This window comes from Catharus ustulatus, chromosome 6, assembly GCF_009819885.2.
Source record: "Catharus ustulatus isolate bCatUst1 chromosome 6, bCatUst1.pri.v2, whole genome shotgun sequence".
NCBI classification, from domain to species: Eukaryota; Metazoa; Chordata; class Aves; order Passeriformes; family Turdidae; genus Catharus; species Catharus ustulatus.
Genome location: NC_046226.1, coordinates 7,175,107 through 7,198,649, shown reverse-complemented (window position 1 = coordinate 7,198,649; position 23,543 = coordinate 7,175,107). Strand labels below are relative to the sequence as shown.

The window sequence follows — 23,543 nt, the reverse complement described above, 5'->3', positions numbered from 1 at the left end:
GCATCCCTGCAAACGCACGTTAGGGGTGTCAGCTCAGGCAGCCCTTGTGTGCTGAGCTGAAATGGATCCAGAACAGCCTCGGGGCCATCTCCTGCAGATACTACAAAGAAACACAATTTCTGTCCAAGTTCAGTGTTAGGGTCCACCCCACCCCCCTCTCGCAGTGCCCACTGCAATCTTTATTTGCCTTAAAATGCACAGAGGTAATTTAAAAGCTCCCTCAGTATTAATGGCATGCCATTTTCACACTAACAGCTCAAAGTCAAAGTAAACAAGTTTCAGCCACACAAACATTTTCTGCTTTTTTAAGTTACCAAGCACATACCATAAAGACAAGTCTTGCTTTGTAATCGCTGATTTTTTCCCCCTGCACAGTTATTCAGATCTCATTCCAGAATTCGTCATCTGGTTAATTAACAGATTTCAGTTTGTTCTGTGTTTAAGGGGAGATTGTTTGTGGCTTGACTCTGGGAAAATGCACAAACGAGGCAGCAGCTTGTTTTTCAGCTCCTGTCTTTGCATTTTCTGCCCAAGAGCCAGGGAAGCATGTAAATTAGGAAGCACATGCATCTTGCAGAATTAGCATTTCTCAGAAGGCAGAGAAATGACAGCACACCTTCCAGTCTCAAGACAGAAGAATTGATCATGTACCATTTCAGGGGTGGATTTTTTCATGTTTCTCTGCCAAGCACCTGATCTGAAATCTTATTTTTATTTCATTCATCCTTCTTTCAGTAGCAGCAGCTCCTCTGTTGGTAATATAATTGTTTATATTATGATGCCTCAAGTGAGGTTAAGGCTGTATGATGAAAACATATGTTACATACAAATATACATAATGTACAATATAGGAAATCTATCAGGATTCATTTGGTGCAGTTAACTGAGTACTCTGCATAATAATCCCACAAGAAGAATTTCACAATGTGAACATCAAATATGTAAAATTGCCTCAAGACTAAGAGAACTAGAATGCACTAAATGAATTTTCCTGTAAGGATCTACTCCTTCAGAGATTTAAATTAAAATGCACAGAAATTTTCCCAAGTAATCCCAAGAGTGTAAATCTAGGAAGGAAAAGGCCAAAACCTTTAGCTATTTTCTCAGTAAATTTATTCTGCAGCCAAAAGCTTAATTCACATCAGCTATTTTATGGTGTGTAGATATTTCAAGGCAAAAAAGAATTGATTCTAATGCTCATGGTAATAAACTAAATGTCTGCTTCTAGCATTAGAATTTGAAACACAATGGTCCCAGCAGATCAACTTGATGCTGTGCTCATCACGGGCCATCAGATTTCAACCTGCATTCATCCAATAAAATAAAGCATAACTTCTGCTTGGCTAAAAACTAATTTTCAGAAATACATCTAATCTTCAACAGAAGACATGAAATGATGGCAAATCCTCAGCTTCTCTTGGGAACGTGTTCTGGTGGTTAACCATGGAAAAATGTGTGTCTTATTTCCTATTTGAATTTGTCTGGCTTTTGCCTCTGGCCATTACTTCTTATTATGCCTTTCTTCAATAGATTAAAGAACCCTTTAATATCCTGTATTTCCCCTCAGGAATGTTCCTATACACTACAATCAAGTCACCTCCAATTCTCTTCCAGATACCTTTAACAGCCTGAGCTTCTAAAACATCCCAGTGCAAGGCATTTTTTTCCAACCACCAGAACATTTTGCTTCATTCTTTTGTTCTCTCTTATTTTCCAATGTGATTCTTAAAATCTGAAAACCAGCACTGTATGCACTACCCTGTGATGATATTATTGAGGTCAAACATGAGAGGTAAAATAAACATTTTTTAATTCCTTTGTTTATACATTGATTAATCCTTTTCTGCCACAGCAGCATACAGGAGAGCCCTTATCTGATTGCTTACTTATCTGACCCTTAAATCCTTCTCAAAGTCATTACCTTCAGAATCTTCTATTTTCCAGCTATGGTCTCCACACTTGGGTTTTAAGATAGACAGCTATTTGGTTTGATGAGTGAAAATCTGAACAAGCTGCTTGTACAAAATGTATTGATCAGTGCCCCATTCTCATAATTATTTACAATTCCATTAATTCTGGAGCTGAATTTTTTCAGCAGCAGGTTTGGATCTGCTTCCAGATCTTTGCTAAAAATGTAGCAGGACAGTTCCATGTAGCATAGAACCTGCTACCAGCACCTTTTTAGACACCATCTCTTTCAACTAAGTTGTCATACAGATTTCTTCTTGAGATATGGCAGTAAATTCCATTTGTATGATTTGTTAGCACTGTGTAATGAGAGTATCACACAGCATCAAGTCAAGAACCTCCTCAAAACACTATTTTAACTAAAACACTGTAGATCTGCATCATACTCCTTTGTTTCAACTTTTTATTATTTGAATTCCACATCAGACTTTCTATTTTGGTTAGGATTACTATGAAGTTAACCAGTTGCTTGGGTCATATTGCTCACCCTTTTAAAAATGGCAAAAAGCAACTGTTTATCACTTGTTTAACCTCCTGATTTTATGGCAAGATACAAATACCCAGGAGCAGCATCTGTAGTACAAACAGAAGTAACAAAGAGCAGAGGTGACCAGAGATCGCATTTCTCACACCATTTACAGGACGGACACCGCAGCAACTCAGACTTGCGAAGTACCTGCTCACAGACATCCCTGTCCTGAACTCCCAGCCCCGCACACACACACTCTCAAGGAGATGCGGAGTCTCCTCCCCACTATGGAGACGGGCTAAGACACGATCCTTGCCCCAGGCACTGCAGAACCTCCCCGAGCGGCTCCGCAGCCCCGCGCCCGCGGCCTGCCCCCACGGCGGAACCGGCCTGACCGCCGGGGCTGCGGCCCCTCGCAGCCTCCGCCCTCCCCTCGTGTCTACACCACCAGAGCCAGGCTCCCAGAAATCTTAAACAGCACCACTGGGAGGTTCAGGTGGGACATTAGGAGGAATTTCCTCATGGAAAGGGTGATTAGCTACTGGAATGGGCTGCCAAGGAGCTGGTGGAGTCGCTGTCCCTGGAGGTCTTTAAGGAAGACTGGATCAATCAGTGCCATGGTCTGGTGGACAGGGTGGTGATCGGCCACAGGCTGGACTCGATGATCTCAGAGGTCTCTTCCACCCCAACTGATTCTGTGTTTCTATAAGAAGAAAGAGGCTCCGAGGCCCGGCGTTACCCCGGACCACCCCACGGGCCGCCCCCCGCCGCCTCTGCCCCTCACGCTCGAGGCCGCCTCACGCCGCGCACCCCTCGCGCAGGGCCGGGCTCCGATTGGCTGCGCTGCCCGCGGGGGCGGGACCGAGGGAGAGCTGCAGCCAATCCGCGCCGCGATGAGCGTTTCCCGCGGGGCGGGGGCTGCGCGCAGGCGCGGCGGGGCGGGCCCGGCGCGGGCGTGAGGGAGGGAGCGAGCGGGGAGGGCGTGAGGGAGCGAGCGGCGGGAGGGACCGGCTGAGGCGAGGGTTGTCCCGCGGTGTCTGCGGCGTCTCGCTTTCCAACGGGTTTCTCATTAGGGAGCGCCTTTCCTTTTCCGCGGAGCCCTCGTTCTCCTCTCCGCCCCTCAGACGAAGTCCCCCGCCGCCCTCAGCTCACCCCCGCTCCCACCGCTATGTCTCTCGGCCAGCGCCTGGCCCTGCTGGCCGCCCACCTGCAGGACCCGCGGAAAGTGGCCGCGTTCCAGCGGCTCTGCGGGGTGGAGGGGCCCTCGGGCTGGGCCGGCGCGGAGCCACGGGGGCCGGTGGCGAACGGTGGCCCCGCGGGCGGGCAGGCGCATCCCTCTGGGAACGGGGCCGTGCCCGGCGCGGCGGGAACCCCGCGGCGCTGGAGAAGGAGGCCGCGCCGAAACTCGCTGACGGAGGAGGAGGACGGCAGCCAGGAGTTCGCCACTCGCAGCCGCTTCCTCTACTATCTGTTCAGCCTGGGCACGGAGCTGGGCAACGAGCTCTTCTACATCCTCTTTTTCCCTTTCTGCATCTGGAATGTGGACGCCTGGCTGGGCCGGAGGCTCATCATCATCTGGGTGTGGGTGATGTACCTGGGGCAGTGCACCAAGGATGTGATCCGCTGGCCGCGTCCTGCCTCGCCGCCCGTGGTGAAGCTGGAGGTCTTCTATAACTCCGAGTACAGCATGCCCTCCACCCACGCCATGTCGGGCACCGCCATCCCCCTGGCGCTGCTGCTGCTCAGCTACGGCCGCTGGCAGGTAATGCTCGCACCTCCGCTCCTCATCCCTGCGCTCTCCAGCCCCGGGCTGTAAGGATGTGGCACACCTGGTTTCTCTTCAGCGGGGGAGGTGGCAGAGTTTGATTGGGAAAAATGAGATTGGTACCTTTTTTCCTTGCCACACTCTTTCTTTTATTTATTTTTTTTTCCTGTGATTTAAGCGAGTGCTCAGGTTACGAGAGGTGCTCTAGTAATTGTGTCTTGTGAATGGAGGTTGTGCTGGCTTTGGGGATTAGCTCGGCACGCATGAAAAGTTCGCGGTAACAATCTGCGTTTTGTTCCTGTGAGGGTTTTTTTTCCCAGCCTGTCTATTTGCGCAAAGTTTGGATGAGCATCCAGTGTTTTTACAGGCATTTGGTTTTACAGAGTGAGAATTTGGTGGAGAGCCAGTAACTAAAGGGCTTCTTGTTGATCCTTCTTTGCTTCGAGTCGCTTTGTAGCGTCACTGAGTTGTAGCTTTAGCCTTTTCTTTAACGATTTTATTTTCATTAACCACAAGCTGGAAATGATTCTGGTATTTGTACTTTCAGGAGGTTCTACAGTCTACCAATGTGCTCATAATTAGCAGGAACTGATAATTGTGTTATTTTCAGCACCTTCATTCAGCAGAATCTCTAAAATCTGGCTGTTGCACTTGGGGTCAATAGATAAGTTAAAATAACACTGTTGATCGCCTGGTTTACGCAAGCACTGGCATGTGCTTTGGCGCTGGCTGCTGGAAGTATGGCAACAGCAGCGACTCCAGAGAAAGCACATCCAGCTCTCTAAATCACTGCACCGCTTCCAGCAGTAACTGAGGGAGAAGGCTCTCCCCGATAAATCTCCAGTGCGGCGTTTTGCTGTGTAATGTTTAAGAAGTTAGGCAGTCATTTGACTCTGAAGTTGTTAATGTTTATTAACCCCTTCTGTAACACCTGCCTGATTTAAGTTGGATATAAGTCACATCGGTGGAGAGAGCTAACTCTGATTCTAAGCTTCGTGCAGGGGCTTAGCCCTTGTCTTCCCAGCTACCTGTAACAATCACCATTTGTCACTGGCGCTGCCTGACACTTTGTGGCTCTATCTCAGCATCTGGAATGGGTGACTGAAAGGAATGATTAAGGGTTAGAGATTTTATTTGGCCTCTCTAACCAAAGATTATGTATCTGTTTCTGCAAGGTGAATGCATGTGGCCAAAAGGAAGCTCTTAGGGATTCATATTTGCAAGGAAAAGCTGAAGTATTATCTGCTGGAGTTACAGACATAATAATTACATATATATCTATATAATAATGTCATGTTTTGTGAGTGTTAGAAATAAGTATTTGAAGCTTTGCCACTGAGATGCTTAATCTCAAAGTTGTTTCTATGAAATGACCAAAATCTGTATGTTTGCTTGTTAGATGTGTAGGGCTGGTGTCAGGTGGAAGAACAAACTGGGTTTGTACTTCTTTGCATGTGGGAACGCTCATTCAGCAGTACCAGTCGATCAGCTTTGCACAGACTGATGTCGTGTGCAGAGGAGAACCTGTCTCGATTGCCTTCACAGTAGCAGCAAACAGGGTGTGAAATGGTGTTTTTGCTAATGAACCAAGTTCGATCCGTGGTTTGCCAACCCTGCTGCCACTGCAGTCTGTGAAACTCTGCTAATTGACTGAACATACTTACCATGAATGCATTGTAAGAAATAATAAACGTTCAGCCTTGTTATTCATGTAGGACTGTGCTTAAGAAATGAAGAAGCAGTGTTTGAGTCTGCATTTTAATTCCTTTTTCTTAGAAAATGAATATGAATGAAAGACCTCTCTGAAATCTCTGTTATTTCAAAATGCTCATGTGAAAAAAACCCTTGATTTTAAAATTATTTCCAAAAATTTAACCAAGCAATTAACCAATGGCATGTCGAGAGTTTTTGATTAACCTCTAGAGTTAACCTTTCATCTGACACTTCTTCTGTTTTCTCTGTTTTACTTCTGTTGAAGGGAGTAGAACCTGGGTGACATCTCTGTTATGGAAAATGGCGTTTTTCTGGAAATGGTGTTAAAAAAGACTGACTTCAGAAGTTCTTGGAAAGCTATTAAAGATAAACGAGTTTTTAATATGATTTTTATTAAATTCTACAAATTTACCAGTAAGTGCTAGTTTATACCTGTTGGCGAACTCTTTCTGTCTATATTTAATATAAAGAAGCCTTATACAGAGCCTGATTGTCATGAGACAATCTCTTGGGACTGTTGATTTAGCAAATCCTAGTGGAAGGAGGCTGAGGATGAATTTAAGCAGACACAGGTGTAACTCTCTGCAGGGACTTTTACTCTGGAATACAGGCAGCTTCGAGTTTGTCACTTTGAAGTTTTTACTAAACCAAAGAAAGCTGTTCTTCCTCTAAACTGTGTTACACCAGTGAGGATGGAATCTCTTTTTTGTGTAGTTTATTTGCAGTTTGCTTTCAGTGATCTATGACTTCCTGCTATTGTGTGATAGTTCTCTATCAGACAGTCTATTTGAGTCTTTTTCTTGAGAAACATAGAAAACAGAAAACATGCTCCTGTTTTTCTAGGTGTGGCCCAGATTATCCATTTAAAAACATGTTTGGATTGCAGTAGGGTTTTTTCTTAACCTGTTGAGTTTATGCTTTTCAATTTTTCAATACCTTTAAGCAATCCTGTTACCATTAATTTCTTTTCACATAGTATTCAAAAGGATTTTTGACTGTAAAACTAAAATACTCTCTATAAATGCAGCTGTCCAAGTAAAATATTTTTGGAGATAATGTGCTTTAAAGATGGTTTTGGCAAATTATCACAATTAGAGACTTCAGGCATAGGGAATATTTAAATTGTCTTTCAAACAGGAGCGAGTTACATATTAAGATAGTTTTTAATAGCTAACTGTTCTGTCCATTGTATCCAAATTTTTCCAAGTTTCTTCTTGTATTATGAGAGCTTGCCTGAAACTCTTGGTTCTACTTGCATAATCCATATTCATTTATTTATTTAATATGTTACATTTCTGCAGGGAGAACCGTTTATTTCAAAGACACTTCAGTAACCTTGAAATAGAAAGCTCATGTCAGACTCATGAGAATTTGGGAGTGTTATAAATGTGTTTTGTTTTTTTTCCCCCTCTTGTCTTTGAAGCGCTGATACCCCGAAAGAGGAGGGGAAACACTTGAAAGACAGTGAGGTTATAGCTCTTGATATGATGTAGGAAAAAGTAACCTTGGTAAAATTGGGGAAAACTTGTTTTCTTTGAAATAGTGACAGTTTGATCCAGGCTTGTTTATATCATGTCCCAGATGGGAGAGGAAGAGATAGTGTGAACTGCTAATTATTTACAAAATCTCCAAAGGCTCAGGCTGAGACTCCTGGAAAAAGTCTTTTTTTGTATTTTGTTTGATTATGCTGAACTGCTGATTTCAAATAAGTATCAAGATGTATTTTATTAGAAAAGGTCCTTGAGCTGGTGTGGTACTTGAATGTATCATAACTCTGCTGGATTATTTTGAGGAGAAAAATACCAAAAATCAGCCAGGGGATACAGCAAATTTGCTTCTCTCCCAGAGCTCTTCCAGGATGCAGACTGGCTCCAGCAGTAGCTGTCTCCATTAGGAAATGATGGGTTTGCACTCCTTCCTGAGCTCTGCAGCAGTGAGCTCACTGAGGAGCTGCTGACTCTCACTGAGCAAACTTCGGTTGATACTCAGCAGGAGCCCAGAGCCTGGGTTGATGAGTAGCAGGCCTTTAACTCTATTAACCGACGCTGATTTCCCTTCTGAAGCAGCTTGTGGTGCTGAGTATGACAGCATTGTCCTGCCTGGGTACTGTCTGGCAGTGTTTGATATGCAAAGCCTGTCATCAGTGACTGCCTTTCCACCCTGCTGCTGCTAATGGTGACCTGGATAACACCTCTGCTAAAGCCACTGTAGGTGCATCTATTCTCCAATGGCCTCTCTGATGTATTTTTCATTTACTGTTTTCATTTACTCAGTGCTCTTTTGACTCTCTGTGGTACTGGTTGTGTAAGACTCTTACGTGGTACCATGTGAAACTCCCTTCCAGAAATCTTTTATCTGCACTGTGACTTTTATCAGCCAAGACTGGTGAATATAATTAAATGAGGTGGGTTTGACAGTTTTGTATTGGGATTTCAGGGAGATCTGCATCACTCTGTGGTTCTGATTGGCCACTGCTGAAGATTACCTCTAGAACTGTCTGCCTGCTGTTTCATTTCAAAAGGCCAAACTCTGATTCCCACTGGAAATAGGGAAGAATTGGTTATTGGGGATGAATTAACAGCTAATCACAACAGTGCTGTAGTGAGAATTTTGCAGAAATGGGGAACATCCTAGTTTTAAATGTCTGTCCTTGGTGAAAGGCTTGCATTTTCAGTAAGATTGATATAGTGATAAAAACTGGAAGCTACACACAGAAAACCATCTCTTAGACACAAAATCCGTGTGCAGGACACATCACCTCTCAGAGAAGCCCAAATGGACTTTGGCTCTGATACTGAAATGTTGAGCAGAAATGTTGGCAAAGAGATGTGTGCGTGCTTGTCTAATTGGTCTTCTTGTACACAATTCTTAAACAGTCAAACAAAAACTCTTCTGACATGGCAAGCACAGCTGAAGGAATGATCTGAAAACACAGGATTACCCACACAATGATTTGAGAGAGAGATGGGAATTTGGAGGGTCAGCACTGGCCTTGTATTTGTTTTTGAGATGTAAGGTCTTCTGTGGGCCATATTTTTGTAAAGGAAGCTGAAAAAAGTTGCTTGATGCAGGTGTTCTTAAAGGTTTGAAAAGAGCACAGCCAGTTCTGACAAATGTCACTAAGGAATCTCTGCCCAAGGAATATAACAGCCTGTCTGTTATATATGTGTTGATTATTGTTAAATATATTTTTCAGTTTTGCCTAAGCAAATCTTTAATTAATGTAAAAGGTCTTGGGAAAAAACATGTAAAAACAAATGCTCTAAGGTTGGATACAGAGTTTTTGATGAAGAGGTATTCAAAGCAAATGCTTCTCAAACAGTTTCTTTTTTCTTGGTGCATTGTAACATGTGAAGCACTCCTTGTTCTTTCAAATAGGTGATTAAACTGAGAAAATGCTATTTTGCAGAAAAAATATAGTTTTGGGTATTGGGGCATAAACAGAGCAAGCCATAAGTGATTCTTGCTAGCTGTGTTCAGAGGGGGATTATTTTTTTAATGACAGCAGTGAAAAGAAATAACCTAATTCCTATTGTTACTCAATTTCTTTTCAGATTAGGTATAGCAGAAAATTAAATATTTTAACTTTCTTCAGGAGTGGCATTGAAAAGTTTATCTTGGAATTTTTGGAAAGAAGTTCTTGTAGCGACACGTAACGCTGAGGTTTTTATGTCTCTTGATATTAATGTTGGTCAGTTCAAGAAAGGAGAAAATAATTGATAAATGTAGTTTCACCAGTGGTATTTACCACCTGACCCATTTTGAAAGAAAAGGTTTGTTAATTTTTCCTAAAATGACCGGTGATCTCTGTTTTCTAACAATTCTCCTCTCCCTTTTTTTCTGCTTCCTTCACAAAATCATTTTTATGCTGTGCTTTTTGAACTCATTTATTCAGCCAGAGTGCTGGAGTCATTCCCATAAACATTGATTATAGCTTTTCATATGACTATTGCCAATGTATGGCCAAAATACCTCATTAAAAGCCTGCTACTGCAAGTGCTGCTTGGATTCTTTCAGTGAACTTCAGCCCAAAATCATTGTCTCAAACTCAAGTTGAACTTTTGAGTTATGATATGATTAAAAAAGATCATTGAATACTGTAGAACACTGAAAATATTGGAAAGTTACTTTGGAATCCTTTGTGGCTGCTGGAAACTTCCCCTCTGTAGAATGTGCTTTAAAAAGGTAAAGAAATGAGCATTTAGTGTCTTTAATAACATTCCTTATGAAAGAAGGAATTTTCTGACCTAGGTCAAAGCTTTTAGGACAGATTGTTTCCTTATGAGCATTTTTAAACAATGGTTTTGTTATTAAGACTCTTGGCAAAAAGATCAAGGAGAGGGAGGAGGATGGGGAAGGGTTTTGTGTGTAGTCCAGTCAGAAGTTTGCAAGCCTCTTGTGGAGGATGAAGTGGAATTTTCTATAGGATGGGAGCTTTCAAAACACAGGGCATAAAGTTCTTAAGGACTTACTGAGAGTAGTTCCATTGCTGTTTTACAAACATGAATTTAATCCAATTTCTTCAATTAAAACAAGGTTCTGGATATGGGAAAAATTGATGAAGCACAATGAGTAGATTATTCAGTCAGCTTTATCCCTAGCTTTACCCTAATATGTGAAGTTAAGAAATCAATTGACTTTTAAAAATTATTTTTTAAATAACATGCTTGTTGGTGTGGGGTTTTTTAATAAAAAAGAAAGCAGTATGCAGCTCAAAAAAAAAACAACAACCCCACACTCATAATTGTTGAGGTGGCACATTGGCAATGGAGGCATAAGGAGTTTTGGAGACTATACATAAGATTGAGGGCATGGAGACAGAGTTTAAGATGTTTGTGTCCAAAATGGGCTGCTCCTGAATATCTGACTGAAAGTGACACCAAGTGTGGTCAAGAACAATGGTACATCAATTCTTTTATCACAAAGAACAATGAGAGAGAATGAAACCTGGTTTCTGTGTCTACCTCTCCCAGCTGTGGTCTCTGACAATCTTCCACAGCCTCATCTGGAAGCACATGTGATGCCTTCTGATGCCTAAATGAGTAAAACCAACAGTGACTCATGGAAGAGGGTAGATGTAAACTTGTGATCTCTTGTCCTTTGTGCCTCTGTAGGTTGGATTTGGCATGCCAGGAACCATGGGACTAAATTGCTGGAATTCAGCTGTCTTGCTTTAATATCTCACCTTTAAGGTAGAGATCTAAGTCAACATAATGAAAAGAAAAAGTGCTTATGACTTTCTTCCATGAACACTTGATATAAGTTTATATTCACATTATTATAAAACAGTATTATTATAAGGCTTGCTGGAACCTCACTCTTGCAGGAAACAATTTGGAAGTAAGTTTCTGGCATCAGCTTTTTTGCCAAGGATCCAGGTGATGTCCCCTGTTGGTGGTATGACTCGGCATGCTGCTGAGCTCTGAGGTGTGTGGGAGTGCTGATACTCCTTGAGTCACCTTGTGCACTTATCCCTTCGTGTGAAGACCAAATACATGCTTGTCTTACCACCTCAGGGCAGGTGCTACCAGTTTGGTGTTCTGGGAATTCTTGAACCCAGTGGCTGCTTTAAAAGGTAGGAGTGAAAACAGGCCAAGGAGGATGCAGGATCTTGTGCTTAATTTGTGATCTGTTCTTAAAAGGTGCCTGTAAGAAAAAAGGGAGCCAACTCCTTTGTGCCTTCTGTGATAGGACAAGGCATGAAGGTTCTGAACTGAGCAAGGGTTAATTTAGATCAGATGCAGGGAAAAAGTGTTTTACTTCTGGTGGTGAAACACTGGCACAGGTTGCCCAGAGAGGATTTGGATGCCCTGTCTCTGGAAACATTCAGGGCCTGGTTGGATGGGACTCTGAGCAACCTGTTCTAGTTGAAGATGTCCCTGCTCCTAGCAGGGAACTTGGACTAGATGGCCTTGAACTGTGTCTTTCAACCCAAGCTATTCTACTGTGGTTTGCTACAGAGGAAGTAAACTAGCCCATGTTCTCAGATGGTTTTAGGGGTATTTATTCAGAATTAGAGTGAAATATGACAGAGCCAAATAATCTTTCCAAAACATTCTTCAGAGCTGGAGTTTCTTTCTTCCTCAAACACCCTTCCCCTGTGAGTTCCCTGACAGCAAGCATTTCTTCTTTCATTTTCTGAATTATTTTAGTCTCCCTGCTGTTTACAGTCCCCTGCTGAGGCTCTTAAAACAAGACTTCTCACCTGACTATTTCCTTCATACTCCTTGTTCTCAGGATTTTGCTGTTTAGCTGCTCCAACTTCTTTCCTCCCCCAATGCCAGCCTCTTATCCCCAGTATCATGAGCAGCTGCTGAGCCTGGCACTTTGTTCATCCTCCTGCTAAAGTTCCAGGTACTGCAGAAACAGGACAAGTCTTTATTTATTAAAGACCCTGATTGGGCTCTGAAAGCACAAAAGATGTGTGTCAGGAGACAAGGATGGACATGGGGTATCAAGTGATGGCCAAACAGTTTGAAACTCGAAGCTGCTCTTTGCTTCAGAGGCTGCAGGGTACAGCTGTCCCTGCACACAGAGCACTTCTGCTGGGGCACTTCTGTGGGAGGGGAGTGGAGCAGCACCGTGCAGGGAGGGTCTGAGGCTGGTGCAGGCAGCATTCCTTCTACCCTGAGACCAAAGAGAGAAGCACAACGGGGCACAGGGATGTGGCTGCACTTGCAAGGTACCGAGGCTGCTTTTGTAGCTGTAGCAATGCTGCTATCTGATAACTGCAATCGTGTGAGTGTGACACAGTTACTGGTGCATGGCCTGGGTTTAGCAGAGTTCTGAAAGGCAGGAAACTCAGTTTGTTCCAATGAGAAATGAGTCACAAGTACACAGTTCTGTTTAGATCCAGTTTGTAGATGAATGTGATGGCAGCAAAGACAAATGTTGCTGCAGGAAGTAGAGTTTAGTCTAGATGGAACATAACTGGGAGCTGGGTGTTTAGAATTTGTTTTAATGTGAAATCTGCTTCTTATGTAAAACATAAGCCTCCTGATTTTCTCTTACTTTGAGAATGGTTATTTTAGGTTTGTCATTCAAACGTGCTCCTGGAGTTGAGAATCCAGGGAAAGAAGAAAAAATGCGGAGGAGTGATAATTCTATCTCAAACCTTCTGCTGAAAGACTGATTTTGGAACTTTACAATCTGTTAAGTGGCCTTCACAGAGGACACAACTTTCTCCAGTAATTTTAAAGATATTTTGTCTAATGTTCTGGATATTCTACCTATAAAAGGAACCAGGGAAAGGGCAAGAAACCTGCCTGTAATTCTTAGATTTTATTTCTAGGTTTGAGTACATCGAGGCTGCCTGTTTATGTTGAAAATGTTTATCGTAGGAAGCAAAGCAATTTTGGAGACTTGCCATTTTATCTTGTGACTGTGTCTTTTATAGAATAGTGACAAAAAGGAAGCTGTATCCTGTCTTGTGCAGCATTTTGCAATAGTGGGGACAGTATTTCTTACTGTGCTGTAATATGTAAATTAGCAGAGTTGTATCCAAAACCTGAGAACGTTAAACTAATGATTCTCTACATTATATGTGCTTATTAAAGCAAAAAATTTATTTCTTCCTGGTAAACAGTCCTTATTAATTAAAAAAAAAGTGAGAAGACAAAAATAATTGGAAGCAATTATTTGATGATTTTTGTTTAGCAAATGTGGCTTGTATGAGGAAATTTATGTGGGTTTAGAAAGAACAAAAAAAGATTACTGTTCTAGGAGTTTCGTGCTGATGCTCAGAGGTTGAGACAACAATTGCACAAACTCTAAGACAAAGAATTGAGGAAGGAATTCAATTTCTTTGTAATTTTGTTATGAGTTCCTCCTTTTCAGAAAAAAAATGTGAAGCCACTTGGTTCTGCCTGGGTGTCTGCTAACAATACCTGGGTGTGATGGAGCTGCTTTGTCCCATGTAAAACTTGCACATTTAACACACTTGTCTCTGCCCATGTTGTCAGTTTGGGATATCAGGGCATGGCAAGACAGCTGCTACAGAGATTGATACATTCCTCATTGCTTTGAAGAAGTCTGATCAAAGCACTGAAATTCTTATATCCTGGATGCAAAGAGGACAGGGGAAGGTTGAAAGCTTGACTTAACAATGGCTTAATGAAAAGGTGTTCTACTAGGGCAAAGGAAAAGGGTGAGCATCAGTGGCATTAATTGGAATTAATTATAGAATGTTCATAGAGTGATTATTTTTTAAATTTATTTTTTCGAAATTCTAATACAGTTTCTGCATTTTTCTTCCCTACCAGTACCCCCTTATGTTTGGACTGATCCTGGCATTCTGCTGGTGTTCTTTGGTTTGCTGTAGTCGAATTTATATGGGAATGCATTCAATTTTGGTAAGAAAATAATGTAATCTACTACTGAACTTCTGTTTTAATCCTGTTCTGATTTTATAAACTTCCATCACATTGAAGGTTTTACAGTGCAGTAACTATATACAGATGTATTTTTTTGGAATGTCCTACCATTACATTTCTTCAGCATAGAAATTGTTAAAATAGCTAAAAGGGGCTCTCACGCTAAACTTGTCTTTTATAAACTCAGTCCATGGTTGAAACTTAACAGGTGTTTAATGTCATTTTATAGTGCAGAAATTGATGACTGCTCTAAAGTGTAGACTATATTTTCCTCTACAAAGTAGAAATCATTTTACAGAATGAGAAAGTGGCTGTTAAAGTTCACGTCAGCTGCTCAAAGCATGTGCATTTCAGAGTGCCACTCTTCATGCTAGAGTTTGATTTACCAGCATTTCTAAATCCAGGTAACAAAGTTGTTATCTTTGAAAAACAAACTCATTTATTAAACAGGATTAAAACTCCCCAAGCTGAAACACAAGTGTATGTAATGTAAAAGTGAGAAAACAAGAACACTACAAGGTGGTAATTGCAATGCAAGACTGCTAATGAAGGTGGGTAAAGATGTTTTTGAGAAGAAAAGCTGACAGAAAAGGGTAGGGAGTAGAAAAGCTGATAGATTAGCACAGTGTAAAAGGAGCATGGGAAAATAAAGCAGCTCAGAAAAGCTAAATAACATTTTTGCATCAGTAGTTAGGAGGCTTCTCAATCTAAAACCACTCTGTCAAGGATGATGTGATGGAGTGATAGTTCAGCTGACACAACGTGTCATAGAACAAAGTCATGCAACAAATAGTGAGCAATCAGACAGGGCAATTCTGCAGTTTCACATCTGAATCCTCTGCAGAGTTTGAGGGACTACAGTTCATGTGGTGCCTGCAATATGCATCAACCACAGTGCCTAAGTTTGGGAGGAGTAGGTGGCAAATAGAGCAGAAAGCTTTTGTTGCTTCTGAAATGAACAAGTCTGATGTTTATATCAGTCAATTTTACTAGAACTTTTATCAAGCTTTCAAGTAGTGGAAGCAAATAAAAATGATTCATTGAAGCTGGAGCAATACAAACTCTGCTGATTGAAGTCCCACCTCCTGGCTCGTGTGGGAGAGCTGATAAACATGAAAATGAAGGTGGGCCACTTTGTAGTGCTTGGATTGCACAAATTTTTCTTTAACAATTGAAAAGTAATACAGAATTCCATGCAACTGAGTGGTCAGTCAACAGTTAACTGAAATTTAATGTTGAAGTAAAAAATAATTGAGTAATCTTTCAGTAAGAAGAGACCTTCAAAAACAATAGTAAAACTGAAAATCAGTTAGGAAGCCACAGAGGTTATCTCTTCCTCTCCTTTAATATTTGCAAACAGTTCCCATTCTTCCAGCATTGTTAATTCTGAAACTGGAGTGGAAAGTTGAAGCTGCTCTAGTGCCTGTCAAGGACTGCTGTACCAGCTGCTGCTGCTGCCAGTGTTGGGTGTGTTGGCACCCAGGCCCTCAGAGCCACTGTTGAGCTGTTTCAGCAAACTTAGGTTGGCAGAACATATTTAGCTGGGCTGCATTTGTGCTGACTGTAGGTTGGAATGCCCTGGCCCTGGACAGGGACCAATGTTGCCAGCAGAAAAAAAATCATAGAAAAATCACAGAATAGTTTTGGGTTGGAAGAGACCTTTAAAGATCTAGTCCCAGCCCCCTGCAACAAGCAGGGACATCTTCAACCAGAACAGGCTGTTCACAGCCTTGTCTGACCTGACCTTGAATGTTTCCAGAGACAGAGCATCCACCAACTCTCTGGGCACCCTGTACCAGTGCCTCATTGTGCTCAGTGGAAAAAATGTCTTCCTTACTTGCAGCCTGAATCTCCCCTTTTTTAGTTTAAAGCCATCACCCCTTGCCCTGTTGCAACAGGCCTTAACTAAAAAGTGCAGACCTGCAACTTTGATGAAGGATCCTTTGATCATAACTTCATTCAGGATCTGGTCAGGATGCAGGTGATTTGTTAATAGGTGATCAAATGCAAGTCCTTACCTTACGTTTAGCATAAGAAAGATTTAATCCTGTGAAAGGGTAAAGATGAGAATCCACAAGTTGCTTTTAACACTATAGCAGCTAGGCTTGTGTTCTTGCTAAAGTAACTTGAGGTTTTTTTGGTTTTTTTTTAATAGTTACTACACTGAAACCGTATCTTTCTCTTCAACAGGATGTTATTGCTGGATTTCTGTATGCTATTCTTATCCTGGTTGTCTTCCATCCAGTTGTGGACCTGATTGATAACTTCAACTTAACTTACAAATATGCACCCTTAATTATCATCAGTCTCCATTTAGCCCTGGGCATCTTCTCTTTCACCCTGGACACGTGGAGCACCTCACGGGGAGACACAGCTCAGATCCTGGGCTGCGGTGCCGGCGTGGCCTGCGGCTCCCACGTCAACTACATCCTGGGTCTGCAGCTGGATCCTCCTCCCCACACCTTGCCCTTGTCTCTGTCCTCCCTCAGCGTGACTGTGTTTGGGAAAGCCATCCTGCGCTTGTTGATTGGAGTCATCATTCTGTTGTTAACGAAAGTGGCCATGAAGAAAGCCACGATTCCCCTGGCGTGTAAAATATTCCGCATCCCGCACGACGACGTGCGCAGAGCCCGGCAGCGCATGGAGGTCGAGCTGCCCTATCGCTACATTACCTATGGCATGGTTGGCTTCTCCCTCATGTTCATTGTTCCTTGCCTCTTCCATTTCATTGGCCTTTCCTGATGTAGTTGGATCACCCTGAGCAGGGAGAACTGAGCTAGTTGCTTTTTGAAGAGGTGCACTAGTTTGCTAAGGGAAGGCCAACCTGCTTGGCTTTAGCAGGGTCTTCCTTTTAACAGCAATACACAGCAGGCAAAGCATTTAAAGGGCTTTGCACATCTCTGGGGATGGTTTAGGGCCAGCAGTCAAGCATCAGTCCAGGAGAAGTGCTGACCTCTGTAAATGCTGTTTTTGGACTTATTGCTGTAACAAGTCTGTGTGTGTGATGCAGTGACTGTATCTGGGATGGCTGCAAGTCTGTACCTGTGTACACTGACCCTTTAGCAGGTATGTCTGACAGCTAATCAGAAGGCTCCATTCATGATCTGTTTGTCATTTCACAGTAATAATTCAAGTTGTTGGACCATAAACTGTTAAATTTGCTTTTTTCTGTTCTTTCCTGAAGTCTTGCTTCAAGGTATTTCAGCTAATAGGTATTTCTAACGGACCAAACTTGTAATGAGGTTGAATTTTTCTAAATAAACAAGCAGAAGCCTTTTTATTTAGCCCCCTTTGCAAAGAAAAATGTCTGGATTAGCATTGGTAGATATCACTAGAATATATATAATTCAGGTACTGTATTTTATGGTTTAATAACTGTGCCTTTCTGTTGCTAAATTAAGGAATGCCATATATACTGTGATGCAAAAATGCCTAATTTTATTGAAAATCCTCTGTAATTAGGCAGATATTAAAAAATGTTAGATTGTCCATGTTGTTGACATGGTCCAAGTTAACCAGAATGTTTAAAAAATTGAGTAAAGGAAATGACCTAGGAATTGTGTCCTTGAACTCAAGGTATTGTAAATGAACAGTAGTCCCTTTTGTAAGTATTTTTAATGTGTATTGTAAGTTACTGCAAGAGGATATATTTTTCTGGAGATTTATACAGTAGATGGATATTCAAAATTAATTATTTAAACATATAAACAATAAAACCACCCCATTCTGCAAAGAAATGGGCTTCACTTATTGTTCCAAATCAATCTAGGAGGACCACTGCTTTTAGGTATTTGGTTAGAAAACATAGTACTTATTCTAGAAAAATCTGTATTTTTATGCATTAACATGCTATATTTAAAGGTGATAATAACTTTTACCCGGTTTAGATAGTTGTAAGACAATGTAACAATTAAAGTAACCTTGTAATCGTTCTGATTGACAGATTGTGAGCAGTCAGGACAGAAAGAACAGTTTGTCTAAATTTGGCAGAATTTTATTATGTGCTTTTGGGCTTTCCATGATCCTCTTCCCTTCAAGTGTAATTTCATGTGCCTTTTTTTCTGTTTCATTTTCTCTTGTTCATGTGTTGCCTGATCTGTTCTTTCCATGTCAGGAACAGTTACTGCAGGAAGCGCTGTCCTGGTGTCTGACCAGACACCAGTTACTTCGTTTTGTATTGTACATGTTTTTCAGGAAAAGCATCATTTGCTTGGGAAATACGGTGATTAGATTACAAAACCTACTTTCTTTTTTCTTTTGTAAACAATATTTAGGTTTAGAAGGGGTTTTCTTTGTGTTGGAGGTATCTCCAACGTGTTAATATGTAGATTGACACAATTAACTTCTTTCTTTGAAGCAGATGAGGTTTATGGTACGCTGGCACTGGATGATGTGAAAAATTTAACTTTTTCTGGTGCATTTCTCCAGTGCATCCTGAATGCACTGCTATGAATGTATTCAAACTGAGGTATTCAGTGTGTTAAACAACTTCCAGAGCTGAAAAGACCTTACCAAGTAGAAAATGGTAAGCTTGTTTCAGTGTGTATTTCTGGATTTGATATTTGTGTCTGTTCCTCTTTTGCAGTTCAATGCTGAACGTGCAGTAAAAGGTAAATTGGTTTCTGGGCTTTTGAGAGTGAGGTTTTTGCTGATTTGGCTTTGCACACCAAGGTAGCCATTAAATAAATAGCTGGAGGAATGTACACAAAATGCCTTATGCTTAAAGCCCTAAGCAAGTGGTGTAGTTTCAATTATATTCAGTTAGTCTGAGGACTAATAATAGTGAAAATAGTTAAAAATAATAGCATAACTTTCTCTGAAACTTAGGGCATATTCTCCTTAAATATCCTAGCTTTACAGTTTATAGCAAAAAATGTTTAAATTCTAGCACAGAAAAGGTGAGTGAGCAAAACTAATTTTTAAGGTACATATTAGACTTCTAGAAACTTCAAGTTTACATCATAAAGAGCATAATTAAAGCTGTATTTTCTAGCTATGCTTGCTCTGTTGTAGTATTAATGGAACATGGAGGATCTGGAAGGCGTGAAAAAGATCACACAGCTTTCAACAGGCTAAGGAAAATTGCACTGTAGCTTATTCTACTGTCATAAATGTATTTTTTATATGTTACTCATTACATTATTACTTACTCATTACGTTGAGTAAGTTCCAAATGTCATGTTCCATGTACCACTACCCAGGAAATGTCCATCAGAATGTTTATACAGCACCTTCAGCAATTACTTCACTGAAGTTTACAAGAGAAAAAGTTCTACTGTTCTATTTTCCTGTTTTGTAATGAGTTAGGCTCGAGAGGGCAGTTAGCACAAAATGCCATGCAACATGAATACCTTTAGAGAATAAAGAATCACACATACAAATGCTTAAAAATCCAACTATTTGTATTGCAGTATAATTTTGTTTACTGATAAGCTGAGATTCCTTGGAATTGGGTGTAACAAAGCAGCAGGTAAAACTGGAGCACTTTCTTTGCCCTAATCTATTCTTAGAGTTGAACGTGAAAAATGTTTCTAGTGTGAGCACCAGCTGGTACCAAATTCTTTATAAATAAAGTCAACATAGCTTTAAGAAGTAGCCAAATGTCTTTCCAGAAGGACAATATGCTTGAAACCCTTTATGGTGTGGTGCAAAAACATCCTGCTAGTGAAGTCCCTTAGTCCCAGAGAGGAATACTACTTTATAAAACCAGGTATCAATGCACATTTACTACCCACAGCTCCAGGCTAAATTTGCCTTTTTATTTCATACAATAATTTAAACCCTAAAACCAACAGACAGGTAGAGAGCAATTTGACACAGAATTCTGTTTTCCAAGGGTTTGAAGAGATGTGAATTAGCCTGAGACTGCCTTAAACATAGGAGCAGGGTTTTTTCTGACCTGGCCCTCAGTCAGAACGGACATGTGCATTGCATCTTGGGTGAGTTTTAGAGTTTCATGTTTTTAAAAAAGCATTGCTTTTGCTTTCTCCTGTGTAATTACCTGTGAAGCTGTTGGGTCTCTGATCAGGAGGTGCAGGAGTAACTTGAAGGTAAATTGGCAAGCCAAAGGGAGTTGGGTTTTGTTTATTTATTGGAATTTTTTTTAGGTTATGTGCAGCATTTCTCCTGGAAAGAAAAACCAAACAGAAAGATGCATTTCTTTTAAAATGGCATCTCCAAATGTGATATGTGGCTTTTTGTGTTATTTTTTTCTTACCAGAACAGTGTTAAATTGTCTGGATATTAGAAGCTAATATGCTTTCCTTTTTTTTTTTTTTTTTTTTTTTAACTTACTGCTTTCAGTATTCTTTACTCTATTTTTTGCTTATTTCTGAGAGTGTCCAGAACTTCTGTAAGCAATTGCTACTTATGTGAAGATTGTAATTTTGAACTTGTAAATAATTAAGGGTTGTTAGCTGCAAAAATATATGAAAACAAATCCTTGCATGCTGTAAGTAAATACATCTGTTGTGCTAAAAGTTGTTTCTGTTTCAGTATTTGCTTTCTCAATAAAAGATTCCAGTTTTCACACACAATACAGAAGATATTTAATAATTCAATGATTTGAAGGGGCATTGCTGTCAAACTCCTACTACCTTTACTGGGAGTTTTGCACTTGGTTCCTTCCACACAACACTGAGAGTGAAGCCTGAAGGGCAGGTCCGTGCTGACCTGTGAGCAGCTCGGTGTGTGTGAAGTGACTCAGCTCTCCATGTGACAGCCTTGCTTTTGGGTGATTCTCCTTGTTACAATCACACTTAGCCCCGTTTTTACAAGATTGCTAAAGGGCTTTACTTAGAAGCCTGTTCTCTGTAGGTGGAACTGGCTGCACATTTCTAACACTCCCCCTCTGTACCGTAATTCTGTGAATGAAGAGACCCCAGAATAAAGTCAGTAGATCAAATGAGAGGAGAATTGATTTATTGGGGTGTTGTGACTTAACTTACTGTAATTGATTCTTGAGTGGTTCTTTGGTCTAATGTAGAATGTTTGTTAGTTATGTAATTTATTTCTGTATTCTGCAAACAACTTTGAGGAAACTTAACTTTTTTGTGGGAGGAAGTTGAATGACTTCTTGCTAGATTTTATTCTACAGGAAAGCTTAAGTGGCCTTTTTGTTTCAGAAAAAAATAAATAAGCATGTTTTAAAATTTACTGCAAATGATATATTTGTCAAATTGGTAAATTAATTGGGTCACTAACATCGTTGTTCTTTCTATACTGTACAAAGGCAATGAAAGCTGAATTTGAAAACAAAATGTGTTATTGTGTGGCAGAGAGGATGTTATAGCACTTCAGGTATTCTCTAAAAAGCACGTATCTACACATGCTGGTTTTGAAGCAAATTTAGCCATACATTAGAAAAATTGCTTTGCACTCCATTCTGCACCAGAAATTATTTGCATGTTGGTAAGAGGCCTTTAAGAGCAGGAAGGAAAGCAGGGTATGCTTACAGTGTGTGATCAATAACTGTTCCTGTAGGATCAAAGGACAAGAGAGGGTTAGTGGGATAATTGTACCTTAAAGATAATGACTAGTAAATGTAAATAATTCCCATCAAGTTGGAGAATTTTATTAGTCACTGAACTTTGACTAAATTAGTCACTAAGTTTTCCCACAAGTTTATTTTTGTTAGAAAGTGCAATGAAAGATAAGAGTGATATTACTGAAATGGAAATTAGCTCTTAAGACAATTCTAAATGTCTAAAGTATCAGAACTGAAAAAGATCAGTTCAGGAGCAAGTAATGGGAACAGTAAGAATAGAGTCTGAGGGGGATTTTGTATTAAACTTAATGCACTTAAAAATAATGCCAAAATTTGGGCTACACTTGATTTATATGAAATCTGTAGTACAACATAGATACATATATACATATAATATTGTGTATTGGAGTTTAATTTTTTTGTGTATTGATATTTTTTTTTTCTGATTACTGAATTCCCTGATAAAAAGAAGTGTTGATAAAATACAAACCAGCTTTGTCTGTATAAGGTGAGGCTGTATGTTAGAAGCCTTTTGGTAAATAATGCAGTTGTAACCCAGTCTCAACCTCTTGGAGAAACTTGTTTTTAAAAAAACCAAAACGATTGAGATGCAAGCCCCGAGTTAGTTGAGGATCACATAATGGTTGCTGTATAATAGTGTATAACTGATGTTTTAAAAATTAATACATCAGAACTTTGTTACACTCTTGTTAATGGTTTTGTACTCAGTGTACACTTTCTGAGTTGTCAATTAATACTTAAGCTTATATTGACTGGTAACTGAGGTGTCAAAATTCATCTGCAATGCGTGGGTAATAAACTCCTGTTGGATTCAGTTGTGTTATTGTCTTTATTCCTTCCAGTGCTCAGGAACAAGATTTCAGTTTGTGCATGGATTCAAACCCCAAAATAAACCCCCAAGTTTGTTTTCTGAAAGTTCTTTCCCCCTTAAATGCGTAAGGCTGATTTGATGCAGTAGCTTAGCAAGCATAAGCAGAAAGTACATTCTGCTTCCGTGTCAGTTGAAAAACTACCTTGAATTATTTAACCCAGCATGTTTTCTCATCTCTCCTGGTATGCCAGTAGCCATCTGTGGGTGGGAATTCCTGCTGCAGAGAGTTCAGTCCTGGTGGCTAATCAAATCCACTACTGCCTTGGGAAGATTGCCAAAATAATACCAGTAATGAAGAATTCCTTTGCAATTGCTTACCTCATGCTGTTAGGCAAAGGGATGTAATCATGTTTGCCTCGTATGGAATGGTTACATTTCAGAACATGATGACCCAGATTTCTACTAACTTGCAAAGATTTTCAAACTGGAATTTTTGGGATGCTGTTTCCCATGCTTCACTGTATGCAGCAGGTACGTGAATAATTTGTTTTTGGTGATTTATTGTTTGCAGTATTATTCATGCTGTAATGGCTCCTGATTGCTTAGTGGGCATTGCTGTACTGCAGTACATCAGCTGCAGCTGCTGAAACTCGAAATTGAATAAAGCTTTTACTCAAATTGACACTTTCAGCTTTAAGAGTGAGAATATTATGTGTGAGGTGATGTTTTTTGCACATAATGCTTTCTCTGATCATTTTTAATAAGGTTTGAATGTGTAAGAGTTGCTGATATCTGTAAGAGAGTGGTAAAAGCACAGAGTCAACAGGTCTGGCATCCAGAGTGATTTCATAGCAAGGGTAATTAGCCCTGCACTGTGCTTGCCTTGCAGCAGCAGTTCAGTTCTTTCCTGATGCACTGACCATGTGTCAGTGATGGTG

General features: G+C 40.6%; 1 protein-coding gene across 1 annotated transcript; it reads left to right on the top strand.

Annotated features, from left to right (window-relative positions):
- Positions 1–3,416: 3,416 nt before the first annotated feature.
- On the top strand, positions 3,417–22,608 carry SGPP1 (sphingosine-1-phosphate phosphatase 1). Its single transcript, XM_033063245.1, has 3 exons — positions 3,417–4,199; positions 14,177–14,266; positions 16,478–22,608. The coding sequence occupies exons 1-3, from the start codon at positions 3,606–3,608 to the stop codon at positions 17,027–17,029; spliced, it is 1,236 nt and encodes a 411-aa protein (XP_032919136.1). The 5' UTR covers positions 3,417–3,605; the 3' UTR covers positions 17,030–22,608.
- The last annotated feature ends 935 nt before the right edge of the window (positions 22,609–23,543 follow it).